The 14,489-nt window shown below is 43.2% G+C and overlaps 1 protein-coding gene across 1 annotated transcript; it reads left to right on the forward strand.

The window, feature by feature from the left end:
- Positions 1 to 7,606: 7,606 nt before the first annotated feature.
- On the forward strand, positions 7,607 to 12,979 carry sox19b (SRY-box transcription factor 19b). The gene is made up of 2 exons (XM_035753489.2): positions 7,607 to 8,639; positions 10,608 to 12,979. Exons 1-2 carry the CDS (start codon positions 7,978 to 7,980, stop codon positions 10,852 to 10,854), a joined length of 909 nt encoding a protein of 302 aa, XP_035609382.1. The 5' UTR covers positions 7,607 to 7,977; the 3' UTR covers positions 10,855 to 12,979.
- The last annotated feature ends 1,510 nt before the right edge of the window (positions 12,980 to 14,489 follow it).

A 14,489-nucleotide genomic window follows, 5' to 3' on the forward strand; every position in this document is an offset into this window, starting at 1 on the left:
ACTTTAAGACATGAAGGTCAGTCAATGCAGAACATTTCAAGAACTTTGAACATTTGTTCAAGTGCAGTCGCAAAAACCATCAAGCGCTATGTTGAAACTGGCTCTCATGAGGACCACCACAGGAAAGGAAGCCCCAAAGTTACCTCTGCCGCAGAGGATAAGTTCATTAGCGTTAACTGCACCTCAGATCCCAGCACAAATAAATGCTTCACAGATTTCAAGAAACAGACACATCTCAAAATCAACTGTTCAGAGGAGACTGCGTGAATCAGGCCTTCATGGTTGAATTGCTACAATGACAAACCAATTTTTGCAATTCGTTCCAGTCATTGGCAGCAGAGAACTGGAAGAAAAGGTGGCCAAATGAGGAGTTGGCTTTGGGGATGACCAGTGAAATATACCTACTGGAGTACGTGCTACGGGTGGGTGTTGTTATGGTGACCAGTGAGCTGAGATAAGGCGGGGCTTTACATAGCAAAGCCTTATAGATGACCTGGAGCCAGTGGGTTTGGCGACGAATATGAAGAGAGGGCAAGCCAACAAGGGTCCTTCTGTAGCTCAGTTGGTAGAGCATGGCGCTTGTAACGCCAGGGCAGTGGGTTCAATCCCCGGGACCACCCATACGTAGAATGTATGCACACATGACTGTAAGTCGCTTTGGATAAAAGCGTCTGCTAAATGGCATATATTATTATTATATTATAACAAGAGCATACTGGTCGCAGTGGTGGGTACTATATGGTGATTTGGTGACAAACCGGTGGGCACTGTGATAGACTACATCCAATTTGCTGAGTAGTGTTTGAAGCTATTTTGTAAATTACATCGCCGAAGTCAAGGATAGGTAGGATAGCCAGTTTTACGAGGGTATATTTAGCAGCATAAGTGAAGGTGGCTTTGTTGTGAAATAGGAAGCTGATTCTAGATTTAATTTTGTATTGGAGATGCTTAATGTGAGTCTGGAAGGAGAGTTTACAGTCTAACCAGACACCTAGGTATTTGTAGTTGTCCACATATTCTAAGTCAGAACCATCCAGAGTAGTGATGCTAGATGGGCGTGCGGGTGTGGGCAGCGATCGGTTGAAGATCATGCATTTCGTTTGACTTGCATTTAAGAGCAGTTGGAGGCCACTGAAGGAGTGTTCTATGGCATTGAAGCTCGTCTGGAAGTTTGTTAGCATAGTGTCCAAAGAAGGGCCACAAGTATACAGAATGGTGTCGTCTGCGTAGAGGTGGATCAGAGAATCACCAGCAGCAAGAGCGACATCATTGATTTTTACAGAGAAAAGAGTCTGCCCAATAATTTAACTTTGTGGCACCCCCATAGAGACTGCCAGAGGTCCGCACAACAGGTCCTGCGATTTGACACACTGATCTCTATCTGAGAAGTAGTTGGTGAACCAGGTGAGGCAGTCATTTGAGAAACCAAGGCTATTGAGTCTGCCTATAAGAATGCTGTGATTGACAGAGTCAAAAGCCTTAGCCAGGTCGATGAAGATGGCTGCACAGTACTGTCTTTTATCAATGGCAGTTATGATATATTTTAGGACCTTGAGAGTGGCTGAGGTGCACCCATGACCAGCTCGGATAGATAGATATGGGTCTGTAACAGTTTGGGTCTAGAGTGTCTCCCCCTTTGACGAGGGGGATGACCGCAGCAGCTTTCCAATCTTTAGCGATCTCAGACGATACGAAAGAGAGGTTGAACAGGCTAGTAATAGGGGTTGCAACAATTGAGGCGGATAATTTTAGATAGAGAGGGTCCAAATTGTCTAGCCCAGCTGATTTGTAGTGGTTCAGATTTTGCAGCTCTTTCAGAACATCAGCTATCTGGATTTGGGTGAAGGAGAAGTGGGGAGGCTTGGGCAAATTGCTGTGTGCAGAGCTGTTGGCCAGGGTAGTAGTAGCCAGGTGGAAAGCATGGCCAGCCGTAGATAAATGCTTATTGAAATTCTCGATTATCGTAGATTTATCAGTTGTGACAGTGTTTCCTAGCCTCAGTGCAGTGGGCAGCTGGGAGGTGGCGCTCTTATTCTCCATGGACTTTACAGTGTCCCATAACTTGTGAGTAAGACCTTTAGACAGGTCAACATTCACAAGGCCGCAGGGCCAGATGGATTACCAGGACGTGTACTGTGAGCATGCACGGACCAACTAGCAGGTGTCTTCGCTGACATTTTCAACCTCTCCCTGGCCGAGTCTGTAATACCAACATGTTTTAAGCAGTCCACCATAGTCCCTGTGCCCAAGAACACTAAGGTAACCTGCCTAAATGACTACCACTCACGTCTGTAGCCATGAAGTGCTTTGAAAGGCTGGTCATGGCTCACATCAACACCATCATCTCAGAAACCCTATCTACCATACCGCCCCAACAGATCCAAAGATGACGCAATCTCAATCACACTCCACACTGCCCTTTCCCACGTGGACAAAAGGAACACCTATGTAAAAATGCTGTTCATTGACTACAGCTCAGAGTTCAACGCCATAGTGCCAACGAAGCTCATCACTAAGCTAAGGACCCTGGGACTAAACACCTCCCTCTGCAACTGGATCCTGGACTTCCTGACGGGCCGCCCCCAGGTGGTAATGGTAGGCAACAACTCGTCTGCCACGCTGATCCTCAACACTGGGGCCCCTCAGGGGTGTGTACTTAGTCCCCTCCTGTACTCCCGGTTTACCCACGATTGCATGGCCAAACACGACTCGAACACCATCATTAAGTTTGCTGGCGACACAACAGTGGTAGGTCTGATCACCGACAGTGATGAGACAGCCTCTAGGGAGGAGTTTAGAGAACATTGTGGTGCCAGGGCAACAACTTCTCCCTCAATGTGAGCAAGACAAAAGAGCTAATCGTGGACTACAGGAAAAGGCTGGCTGAACAGGCCCCCATTAACATTAACGGGCTGTAGTGGAGCAGGTCGAGAGATTCAACTTCCTTCGTGTCCACATCACCAACGAACTATCATGGTCCAAACACACCAAGACAGTCGTGAAGAGGGCACGACAAAACCTTTTCCCCCTTAGGAGATTTGGCATGGGTCCCCAGATTCTCAAAAAGTTCTACAGCTGCTCCATCGAGAGCATTCTGACCAGTTGCATCACCGCCTTGTATGGCAACTGCTCGGCATCTGACCGTAAGGCGCTACAGAGGGTAGTGCGTGCGGCCCAGTACATCACTGGGGCCAAGCTTCCTGCAATCCAGGACCTATATAATAGGCGTGTCAGAGGAAAGCCCATAAAATTGTCAGAGGCTCTAGTCACACAACTCATAGACTGTATTCTCTATTACTGTATGGCAAGCGCAACCGGAGTGCCAAGTCTAAGACCAAAACTCCTTAACAGCTTCTACCCCCAAGCCATAAGACTGCTGACCCCCCCCCATTTGTTTTGTACACTGCTGCTACTCACGGTTTATTATCTATTCATAGTCACTCCACCCCTACCTACATGTACAAATTACCTCAACTAACCTGTACCCCCGCACACTGACTCGGTAGCGGTACCCACTGTATATAGCCTCATTATTGTTATGTTATTGTGTTACTATTTTTTATTTTAGTGTATTTGGTAAATATTTTCTTATCTCTTCTTGAACTGCACTGTTGGTTAAGGGCTTGTAAGTAAGCATTTCAGGGTAAGGTCTACACTTGTTGTATTCAGTGCATGTGACAAATAAAGTTTGATTTGAATTGATCACCCGACCTCAACCCAATTGAGATGGTTTGGGATTGAGTTGGACCGCAGAGTGAAGGAAAAGCAGCCAAGAAGTGCTCACCATATGTGGGAACAATTTCAAGACTGTTGAAAAAGCATTCCAGGTGAAGCTGGTTGAGAGAATGCCAAGCGTGTGCAAAGCTGTTATCGAGGCAAAGGGTGGCTACTTTGAAGAAACTAAAATATAAAATATGTTTTGATTTGTTTAACACTTTTTTTGGTTACTACATGATTCCATATGAATTATTTAATAACTTTGATGTCTTCACTATTTTTCTACAATGTAAAAAATAGTAAAAATAAAGAAAAAGCCTTGAATGAGTAGGTGTGTCCAAACTTTTTACTGGTACTGTATACATATTGATTTTACGCTAAAGGGGGATTTTGATTTACTTATAGAAAGCCCAGCCAACATATAAGGGCCAATTTGTGAACCAGAAGAGCAACTTGGGTCCAATCGGGTCTGGCCTAGACACGGACTCATTAGGGTACGAGTGGGGTCTAGGTCTGGTTGTTGCCGAGTCTATTCTGGTTTGGGTCTGATTATTCTCAGGTCCGTTCGGTTCCGGGTCCAACTTTTTGGATTCAAGAAGACCTCTACTACAAACCACTAAAATCATGACAGAAATCACTCAGAAATGTGATCCTATTTATTTCAGATTCGTCTTTGATTTCCCAACAACAACGGTCACAGACAGAATATAGGCCGTGTAGTCTATACTCATATCCCAAGGCACGTGTAGAAATGTGAACGAACCCCACATTTAAGTGATTAGTAAGCTCTAATAGTAAACAGACAGTACAATAGCACAGGTGCTGCCGCATCAGTCCATTAGTATTTAAGGAAAGCCCCGGACAATGGTGTGAGTGGCTGGGCTTTTGTCAAGCAGTAGGAATGGAAAACCTTGTTGCAACTTGCTGCTGCAGATTTAAACTTTCAGGGACTTGGAAACAGGATTTTAACATTGACAAAGAGTGGCAAAGTGGTGTGTGTGGTGTGTGTGTGTGTGTGTGTGTGTGTGTGTGTGTGTGTGTGTGTGTGTGTGTGTGTGTGTGTGTGTGTGTGTGTGTGTGTGTGTGTGTGTGTGTGTGTGAGAGAGAGACTGGGGCAGAGGTCCTGAGTAAGAGAGTTGTTTTTGTAGAAGAAAAAGGGAAAAAACAAGAAAAAAAATAGACTGCAAAACTGAATGTAAAATAAGAGAGAGAGAGAGTGAAGGGAGGAGAGAGGAGAAAGGGAGGGAGTGTTGGAAAAGATTCCAAAGGGGGTTGTCTTGGAAACGGAAACGGCAGAGTGGAGCCCCACAATCCCTGGTTTGATTGGTGTCTGGGCGTTACTGTCAGTCACCAACCGAGACCAACACCTGGCCTCACCAGAAGACACACACACGCTCACACACATACATACACACACATGCACACACTCTCTAAGGCTTTTCTCCCCCACTCAGCACACCTGCACTCTAGGAGCCTAAACAGAACATACACAAACACCACACTCTTACATGACGAACACCTGCATCTAACACCTGCATCTAACACACTTTCTCCCTCTCACACACTTACACACACCTGCGACGCAAAACACCCTTCAATGCACCTGCCCCTCAAGCACACAGAGACCCAAACACAGCGAGACAGAGAGAGAGGGGTAGAGAGAGAGATTTGAAATGTGTTTATTATTTTGGAACTTCTGTGAGTGTAATGTTTACTGTTCACTTTTGTTTATTATTTACTTCACTTGCTTTGGCAATGTTCACATATGTTTCCCATGCCAATAAAGTCCTTAAATTGAAATTGAATTGAGAGACACAAGGGCAACCAGTGAAGACCAAACACAATTGTAAATACAACCCATGTTTAAGTTGATTTATTTTCCCTTTTCATCTATTTGTAGATAATGGACATTTGTAATGTCTTTATTCTTTTGGAACTTTTGTGAGTGTAATGTTTATTGTTAACTTTTGTTTATTATCTAGTTCACTTGCTTTGGCAATGTTAACATATGTTTCCCATGCCAATTAAGCCCTTAAATTGAATTGACAGAGAGATTTATAATGTGTGTCAATCAGGTGTCAACCAGGTCACTTTCACAGAATCTGTTTTATCTTGTCAGTCAGATGTCTCACTAAGAAACTGTCCCACTCAGCACACCTGCACTCTATATCCCTATACAGAACACACACACACACACACACACACACACACACACACACACACACACACACACACACACACACACACACACACACACACACACACACACACACACACACACACACACACACACACACACACACACACACACACACACACACACTCTTATGTGACAAAGACCTGCATCTAACACACTTTCTCCCTCTCACACACTTACACACACCTGCTACCCAAAACACCCTTTAACACACCTGCCCCTTAAGCACACACTGAGACCCAAACACAGCGAGACAGAGCGAGAGAGGGAGAGAGAGAGAGATTTATAATGTCTGTCAGTCAGGTGTCAAACAGGTCACTCTCACAGAAACTGGCTCACCTATTGGGAAGGTGGGGGGCTCATTTCTAACCTGAGAGCTGGCCTGGAAACTTCCCATGGGCCAAAGCTAGTGTCACACACACACACATATGCGTGTCACCTGCATGCTAGACACCTCAGAGAGCAACTAAAGACGTTACCGTGACCTGACCACACCATTACCTGTTTCAAAGTAGCCAAATGAAAACCACTTTAAAAGTGCCTTGAACATATTAATAAAATGAACGAATCAATTTATTATGTACACATTGTCTGTATATATTATACAAAGATTTCCATTTGTATGATATCAAGTGATTCCAACCAGCTGGGCACACACTGTTTGAATTAACTTTGTTTCCATGTTGAAATGAAGTTGAACTAACTTGGAATATATGTTGAATTGACTTCTGTGCCCTGTGGGAAATTATTTGTCCTTATCTGACCTTTGATGGAGCTTGAAGAGGAGCAAAGCCCTATCTATCTGCTAGACATCACTTGAATGATGACTGGTCTTTTTCCTTTCAAAAAGAATAGTATGAAAGGAAGAATGAAGTTAGGTACTGGGTTGATAGAGAGCCAGAATGTCCCTGGTTGGTTTGGGAAACATTGACCTACCAGTATTCTATTGGATCTCCAGCATTAGAAAAGCGTCTATTTGGCTGAACCAACAGACCTCATTCTCATGGAACCCCACGGGAATTCTTTGCACCATTGTAATCGTATCAATACCATGTAAAGAAGCCGCAAACGTCTTTATAGGCTAACAATCGTTTGAACGAGGTCAGACGTCTAGAAAATCAGCAGACACACTGACACAACACCCTGTGTCGATTCGTTTGGTAAAATTATTTTGCTGTTGTTGTGGACTTTGTTGTTGTGGTTACAAGTGCAACTGAAGTAGCCTTCTTTTCAATAGCCTTAACATTGTCTTGACATTATCATGAAAGAAATACATCGATTAAATGTGTTAAAATATATTAATGTTTTATCATACGTTTACATGTTATGTGTTTTAATCTTAATCATGGAAGCACAGCAAGTAGGCCGATTTTCTACACACCGATTCATGCGCACGCTGTGTGCCAAACTACCAATGCCATAGAATGATTTTTAAACGTTTCATTATAATAATTGGAGCTACAAACACACTTTTAAATGGGTGATTCCCTCTTCTCATTGAAAAGCACACGGTCTCTCTCACACGCTTTCTTTTGCTCATCAACAAGTGCCCGCTCTTCCAGCACATGCAGCTCGCGCCGGACCCACCTATGGTGATGCAAATGAGCGCGCGCACGGCGGAAGCCCATCGCGCCCAGGGATTGGTCCCGACTCTTGGAATACAATTATCTCGAAAAAACTCGACGAGTGAAAGGGAAGAACTTCTTGTCATCACGCAGGTCTCTTCAGTTTGAGAGAATCGAAGCGCTACAAGTGGTTGTCTGCAACTGCACGGAGAACCTGCTGACTGAAGGACTGTTTGTTTTTAAAACAGCGCAAACATTTCGAGTTTACTTTTCTCTCCCATGATTGAGGTAATGACCACTTTACACACCAACTCGTAATTTAATCCCTGTGGTTCGAAGCGGGTGTGTCTTCTGTGTTCTTATTAGTTAATTAGGAACATTTGCTGCGTTCTGCTTCGCCTTTAACAGGCGACAGAGGCTGTGACTGTTTAGTTTAGTTATCAATTTTTTTTATTTGATTTTTTTTTTTAAACTGCGACACTTTCAAAGTTCCAAACAATGTATAGCATGATGGAACACGAGCTGAAGCCTTCTGGGCAACAACAACAGCAGCAGCAGCAGCACCACCACCAAACGGCCCAGGGCATGTCCCCCGTTACTGGAAACATTGGCAACTCTCACCTGGGGTCCAAATCCGTGTGCCCTCCGGGCGGGGACCCAATGGACAAGGTCAAAAGGCCCATGAATGCCTTCATGGTGTGGTCCAGGGGCCAGCGCCGCAAGATGGCCCAGGAGAACCCCAAGATGCACAATTCTGAGATCAGCAAGCGGCTTGGCGCGGAGTGGAAGCTGCTGACCGACGCCGAGAAGCGGCCGTTCATCGACGAAGCCAAGCGCCTCAGGGCAGTGCACATGAAGGATTATCCCGACTACAAGTACAAGCCACGGCGCAAGACCAAGCCCCTGCTCAAGAAGGACAACCAGATGGCGAAGTACCCTCTCTCCGCCGGGAACCTGCTGGCCGCAGCGGCCGCGCAGGGCCAAGGTGGGAGCGCCAGAATGGAGAGCTACGGGTGGGGCCCGGCGGGAGGTTACGCTGGGATGCAGAACGAGGCCCTCGGTTACACTCAGCAGCTGCACCGCTATGACCTGTCCGCGCTCCAGTATCCCCAGGCCATGACTGCAGCACAGACGTATATGAATGGAGCCAACACCTACAGGTAGGCTATGTTCTGTTCCATTCTTCCACATGTTCTTGTAAATGACTCGAGGGACATGTAGCGTTACATGCGCCTAGACTACACGTAATTCCTGTTTGGGTAATTGTTTAAAAGCTTTTAAATTAAAAGGTTGATGCGTGTACTTGTTTTTCCATTATGCCCGTCAGCTCCACTAAATTGAGCATTTTTCATTAGATTATTTGGTCTATTCAGTATTGTAAACTTGAAGAGATCACCCTCGTAAACCTTGGTCTACTTCAACACTTGCTTGAAAGTTTGTATCCTGCTTTAAATGGCCTCTATATAAAGTATCATCTGAATGGAAGATTTGATATCAATAATGATAACGAGTGCATGGTTATCTGTAATGATAACCAGGCACTCACTTTCTCGAAGTCAAACAGTGGAAGGCTATTGAAGATGAAGAATCGATGTCCTAATCATCAACCAATTGTTTAATCCAATTAAATGGCATCAGTATAGGCTACCTTAGGCCTAATTACAACAACACAATAATACGTTGTGGCTGATATTCTGAAAGCCAAGATCAATTATTAAACCCTTTAACATTTCCTTTTTACTGCTTTGTCAATTGCACTAGGCATATTTCAATATTTGTAGTCTTTACCTATCCTATTTCGTTATGGTTTTAAAATATCTATTCGAGAATTAGAATAATGGTCTTTAATTGTTTATCCCATCTAATTAGTTGAGTTACAATAGTCAATATTTCCATGGGTGAACACTTCAATACACTCCCACAAGTGGATCTGATCATCTGTTAGTTGCCAAACTGGATCTGCTAGCCTGTCAGAAAGGAAGATTCATTATTGCCAGTGTCATGACTCTCGACAACTGTCACCCACTCAGCACAGAGCCAAAACTTTTTTCTTTTTGCAAATTATATATTTTCAGAAGATGGCTTGTTTTTTTTTGTTTCAGAAATAATAAATCTACTGCACATATTTTATGATATTATAATTTAGATTATTTTGCCAAAGAACCTGTGTAGGCCTAAAACTCGTAAGTTAGAACTGTAATTGTAATAATTTGTTAACATATGCTACCTTTTGTCTTAAGAACTTTAATTAATATTTAAAAGGTTATTCGTATGAGTTTAATATAGGTTGTTTACTTGTTTTCAGGCTGTTGGAATGAGCATGTGAAGAGGCCCACTATGTGAACACTTTGTTTGTGGGCCTTCACCCTCAATCCTCTAGTCCGCTTCAATGCCGCCTTCCAGGCCTCTTCTAGAGAGAATATAACACAAAAGTATATTTTAAAATGTTCTCGCCTGTTCAGTTGGTTTATGGTGAATTGTGATTAGCTGTAGTGAACCTAAAGGAGAATATCTGTTGTTCACTTTACAGTGCGGTAGTCATGTTGGTGGCCTAACCAGTCTGGGCCTGCCCTAGCTGTCCCCAGCCCCACGCCCAAGCCCCATGCCTTTTGTAAACATGGTGAATTCCATCACGTGTATTGGGCTCTCCCTTCGGGTGACTGGCAGTTCTTTCATGTCTGTTATGCATCATAATCATATTTATTCAGATGGGTTGGTCTTTCAATCAATATGCCCTTTTCTTACAAAATAACTATTTAAAATGAAACTCGCTGAACTGCAAATTACACTGTATTGAGTTTGAGGCTATTTCAAAAGGGTGCAATGTTACAGAACCTTCCAGCCGATGAATGGTTTCTGAATAGTTTTTGTTGTTGCTTGAAAGCGCTTTGAGATTCTTTTCTGTAATGAATAGTGCTACTGAAGTTGATATCATTAGAACATTTCAGATGCATAGAATAGTGTAATGGGTTGTTCAATATATGCTACAATTCTACCTGAATTGTGACTTCGGTTGCATGGCCCAAAAATGTCACACCATAGCATTTTACACTGTATCATGTCACATTTTGACATTGCATGGCATAACATTGATATTGTCGCTAACTGTACCCATCTCGCCTCCCCAGCCCCATGTCCTACAGCAGCAGCACCCAGCAGCCCAGCCCGGTCATGTCCATGGTGAAGCCAGAGCCAGTATCACACTCTCCGACTGGTGGACCTAACCACCACCGCGGGCCTCTCCAAGGGGACCTGAGAGATATGATCAGTATGTACATCCCTGGGGGGGACGCCAGTGACCCGGCCGCCCAGAGAGGAGGCTACAGTGTCCAGCAACACTATCTCAGTGGGACCGTTCCCCTCAGTCATATCTAGGGGGTAGTGACTGGGACTGATGTTGGGTGTGCCCGGACACAAGTTAAAACGCACCCCCGGAACTGAACACCACAGCCTTAGACACACTCATTATGGTTCTGTGTTGCATTAAAAACAGCAGTGACTTTATAGGAAAGGTTATTTTTCTACCTCTGCAATTTTAAATAGAATCCCTTCGTCCATCCTGTCCCAAGACTGGGTGGTTTGTTCAGTCTCCCATCCACAGTTTGGATGGAGACCTGTCCCTTCTCTTTGAACTATGAAGGACTGCTGTATTGTACATACGATCTTTACTTCTCTCCATGATGACAACGTTTGTTTGTGTACATATTATATATTTTTTCTCTTTGACAAAACTGACCTTGACATCCACAATCTTGGTTCAGAAACTCCCAGGCTCTATGTATGTTTCAAGACTCCATAATGTTCACAACATTCCATTGTATTCTCCTACCGGCATGGTAGCGTCGGCCCCTTGGGTTGATGGGTAATCATCACGACCTAAACCAACCGGGATGGAGACACGACTTCTGTCAAATGGCACCCTATTACCCATCATGCACAAATTAGGATCCGAGCACTATGGGCCCTGGTCAGAAGTAGTGCACTATAAAGGGAATAGGATGCCACTTGGGACGCAAGCACAAAACCCACAATGGAGGGGCCCCACCACAGGAACACATCACACTGGGAACTGGGTTAGCCAATCAAGGTCCTCCAAAGGCCAGTGACATACAAATCACATGACCTGCCACAAGGCTTGAAAATATTCTGATTCCAGAACTGGGGGTGTGTGTGGCCCAATGGGGCCTCTCTCCAAACAGATCATCTCAAATCAACTAGATGCCTACTAGTGAAGTGAACTAGATGGAGACATGCACATAACTTGAATGAAGTGACTTATAAAAAAATATGTATGTATGGCCTCTTTGTCATGTGCTCTTGTTTTTAAAGCCAATCTGATCCCATAGGATGACATGGTATATAGTCTGTTGTCCAATCTCATGAGTTCACTGAATACAATGGAAAACAGTACATGAAATGATTTTAACTCCTGTTTAGTAGCCGCAACTGTCCAAAACACATGCCAATGCATTTGAGTTTAGTTTGAGTATAAAGTGTTTAACATAACAGCATGGTTTAAAGTTAACATTACGCCTTGTTCCTGCAATGAGTTAATGCACCATATTGTTTGTTAGTCAACTATTTTGACCCTTTTTGTTTTGTAAATGTTTGGAGTTACGCTGCTGGCAAAGTCCCAAGTTGCTATACTGCTTACTGTTCAAATACCCTCTGTGTTCTGCAGGTTTTAACTTTGTTCATAGAACACTCTTAACTGTTATACAAATTCTGCATTCCATTTAATTGTTTACTTCAGCTCAAAGTTTTCGCTAGATATTTTTTTACCAAATACATGTTAATGGTCTCTAGTTTGGCAACTGTATGGATTTCTACTCTTTAGACTTGTTCAACCAAGCACTGTTATGACACACTGCCTGGGCAACTAACAGTGGAGAATACAGTTTTATTTTACAATAAACTTCTGTTATCCAACTTCTCATGTTTTTGTATTTGAGCTGTCAGATGTCTGCTTGAGGTATTTTCAGATACTGTGTAACATGTTCCTATTAATTATTCTACAAAAGGAGTTTATCTCAAGTTGCTTGAACAAGACTTAGGGGCTGATGGTTAATGTTCCTTCAGTTGACTCTGCTAACCCACATTTCTGATAATTTAGTCGACCAGTGCTGCTTAAAGTTTTATATATAGTAAAAAATGTATTTGATAGAACTTGTTTTGACAGTCTCCTAGTATTGTGCAATACAAGCATGAACTTGGTTGCATTGAAATTAGTACCTAAACTTTTTATAAGTCAAGTTAGGGTTAATTTAAATAAATTAAACACTGTTTACATTGCAATCCAAGTGTGTTAAACTGAACTTTATTCTGTTTTGTTTTTTTATTTAGGTCAATCCTGGTGTGTGTATATAGTGAGGAAAAAGGCTTGCAACTTGATGTGTATAGTGTATACATTTTTAAGGCCCGGATACTAAGGTTTTACATTTTTAAACTCATGTTCACACGTGGCAAGGATGACAAGTATTAATAAAAATTACAACTCTGGTCTACAAATACATTTCTTGTTGCAGGCTTTCAGCAGTTTCTTGGAACATTCAGCCATTACTTATTTTCTAAGATATATTACATTGTTTACTGCACTCTTGTAGGCCTATTCCGTTTTTTTTTTCAATTGAGTCTTTTCACAACGATAACGCACCATAGGCTATTCTATTTGGGAAATGTCTGACACAGAATAGACTTAAATTGTGCCAGTTGGCATAATACAGATTAAATACGTCAGATTGAGAGGTCGATTCAAAGAAGGTTTTGATATGGGAATCTTTAGGAGCCGGATTTATATTTCGATTGAGATGGCCTATTTTGTCGGAAAGTTCAGAAATAAATAGCATAATACAGGCTTAAATTCAAGTGCGGGATACTAGCTTAATCCAGTAGTTAAAGCAAGCCAATGGACCTACGTTTTTATGCTTTTGTTATAAAGATGACTGCTAATGTTTTACAACACATTTTTCATTTGCTCCTATTCAGCTATGGCAGCTCAGCTGTTTGAGTTATACCTCATCTGTCCGCGGAAATCATTACACAAAATAACAATCGCAGGCCTGACATCACGCGCTCAATCAAAACGAGCTGGGTTTACGTTTAAACAGTGACACCACAGGTGGACACAGTTATGCTTGGGGATGCTTAAAATACAACTTTCGAGGGAGTCAGACAAAAAGTTTTGGGAGATGGTAGAAGAACAGAGGCGTCCGGGGTGCAGGAGAGGCGCGAGGAGAAGGGGGAGTGGTGTAGAGTGATTTAGGGTCGATCATTTACTTCTTCTGTTAAACCCCCCTTCCTCCCCTCTCCTGAGATAAAGCGGGTGGCTGGCCCGCTCGTAATTGTCCGTTTCGGAGGCACATTGTCAGTAGCTTTTGAGCTCGCAGGTGCACATAGTAAAGCCGCGGAGTCTTCGCAGACTCCCCCAGAGAGCTTTGTTCCCTTTCTCTCGCTCCCCCGCGGAGCAGAAAATTAGCGTTGCATTCGGGGGGCTTCGTCGCCCCCTTTTCTCCGGCTCAGGCTTAACCCTTTCACCGCCTGTCGCAATTCTCATGGAAATTGAAGAGCCTGCGCAGGCTAATCGCAGAGTAGAGGGGAGGGGAGGATGGGAGAGAAGCTAGGGTTAGAGATGAGTGGAGTGCGTTGAAGGGGGGAGAGTAAGCCCTACACCCTCTTTCGCTCTGTCTCTCTCTCAATTCAATTTAAGGGGCTATATTGGCACGAGAAACATTTGTTTACATTGCCAAAGCAACTGAAATAGATCAAATTTACAGTAAACATTACACTCACAAAAGTTTCAAAATAATAGGCATTTCAAATGTCATATGTCTAGATACAGTGTTGTAATGATGTGCAAATAGTTAAAGTACAAAAGGTAAAATAAATAACACATAAATACAGGCTGTATTTACTATGGTGTTTGTTCTTAACTGGTTGCCCTTTTCTGGTGGCAACAGATCACAAATATTGCAGCTGTGATTGCACACTGTGGTATTTCACCCAATGGATAT

Source organism: Oncorhynchus keta, chromosome 35 (genome assembly GCF_023373465.1).
Source record: "Oncorhynchus keta strain PuntledgeMale-10-30-2019 chromosome 35, Oket_V2, whole genome shotgun sequence".
Lineage (NCBI taxonomy): Eukaryota > Metazoa > Chordata > Actinopteri > Salmoniformes > Salmonidae > Oncorhynchus > Oncorhynchus keta.

Bases quoted from the DNA above. Each gene is read 5' to 3' on its own strand.
- sox19b (XM_035753489.2), top strand. From the start codon at position 7,978: ATGTATAGCATGATGGAACACGAGCTGAAGCCTTCTGGGCAACAACAA. The intron at 8,640-10,607 runs GTAGGCTATGTT...TCGCCTCCCCAG, and splicing joins AATGGAGCCAACACCTACAG to CCCCATGTCCTACAGCAGCA.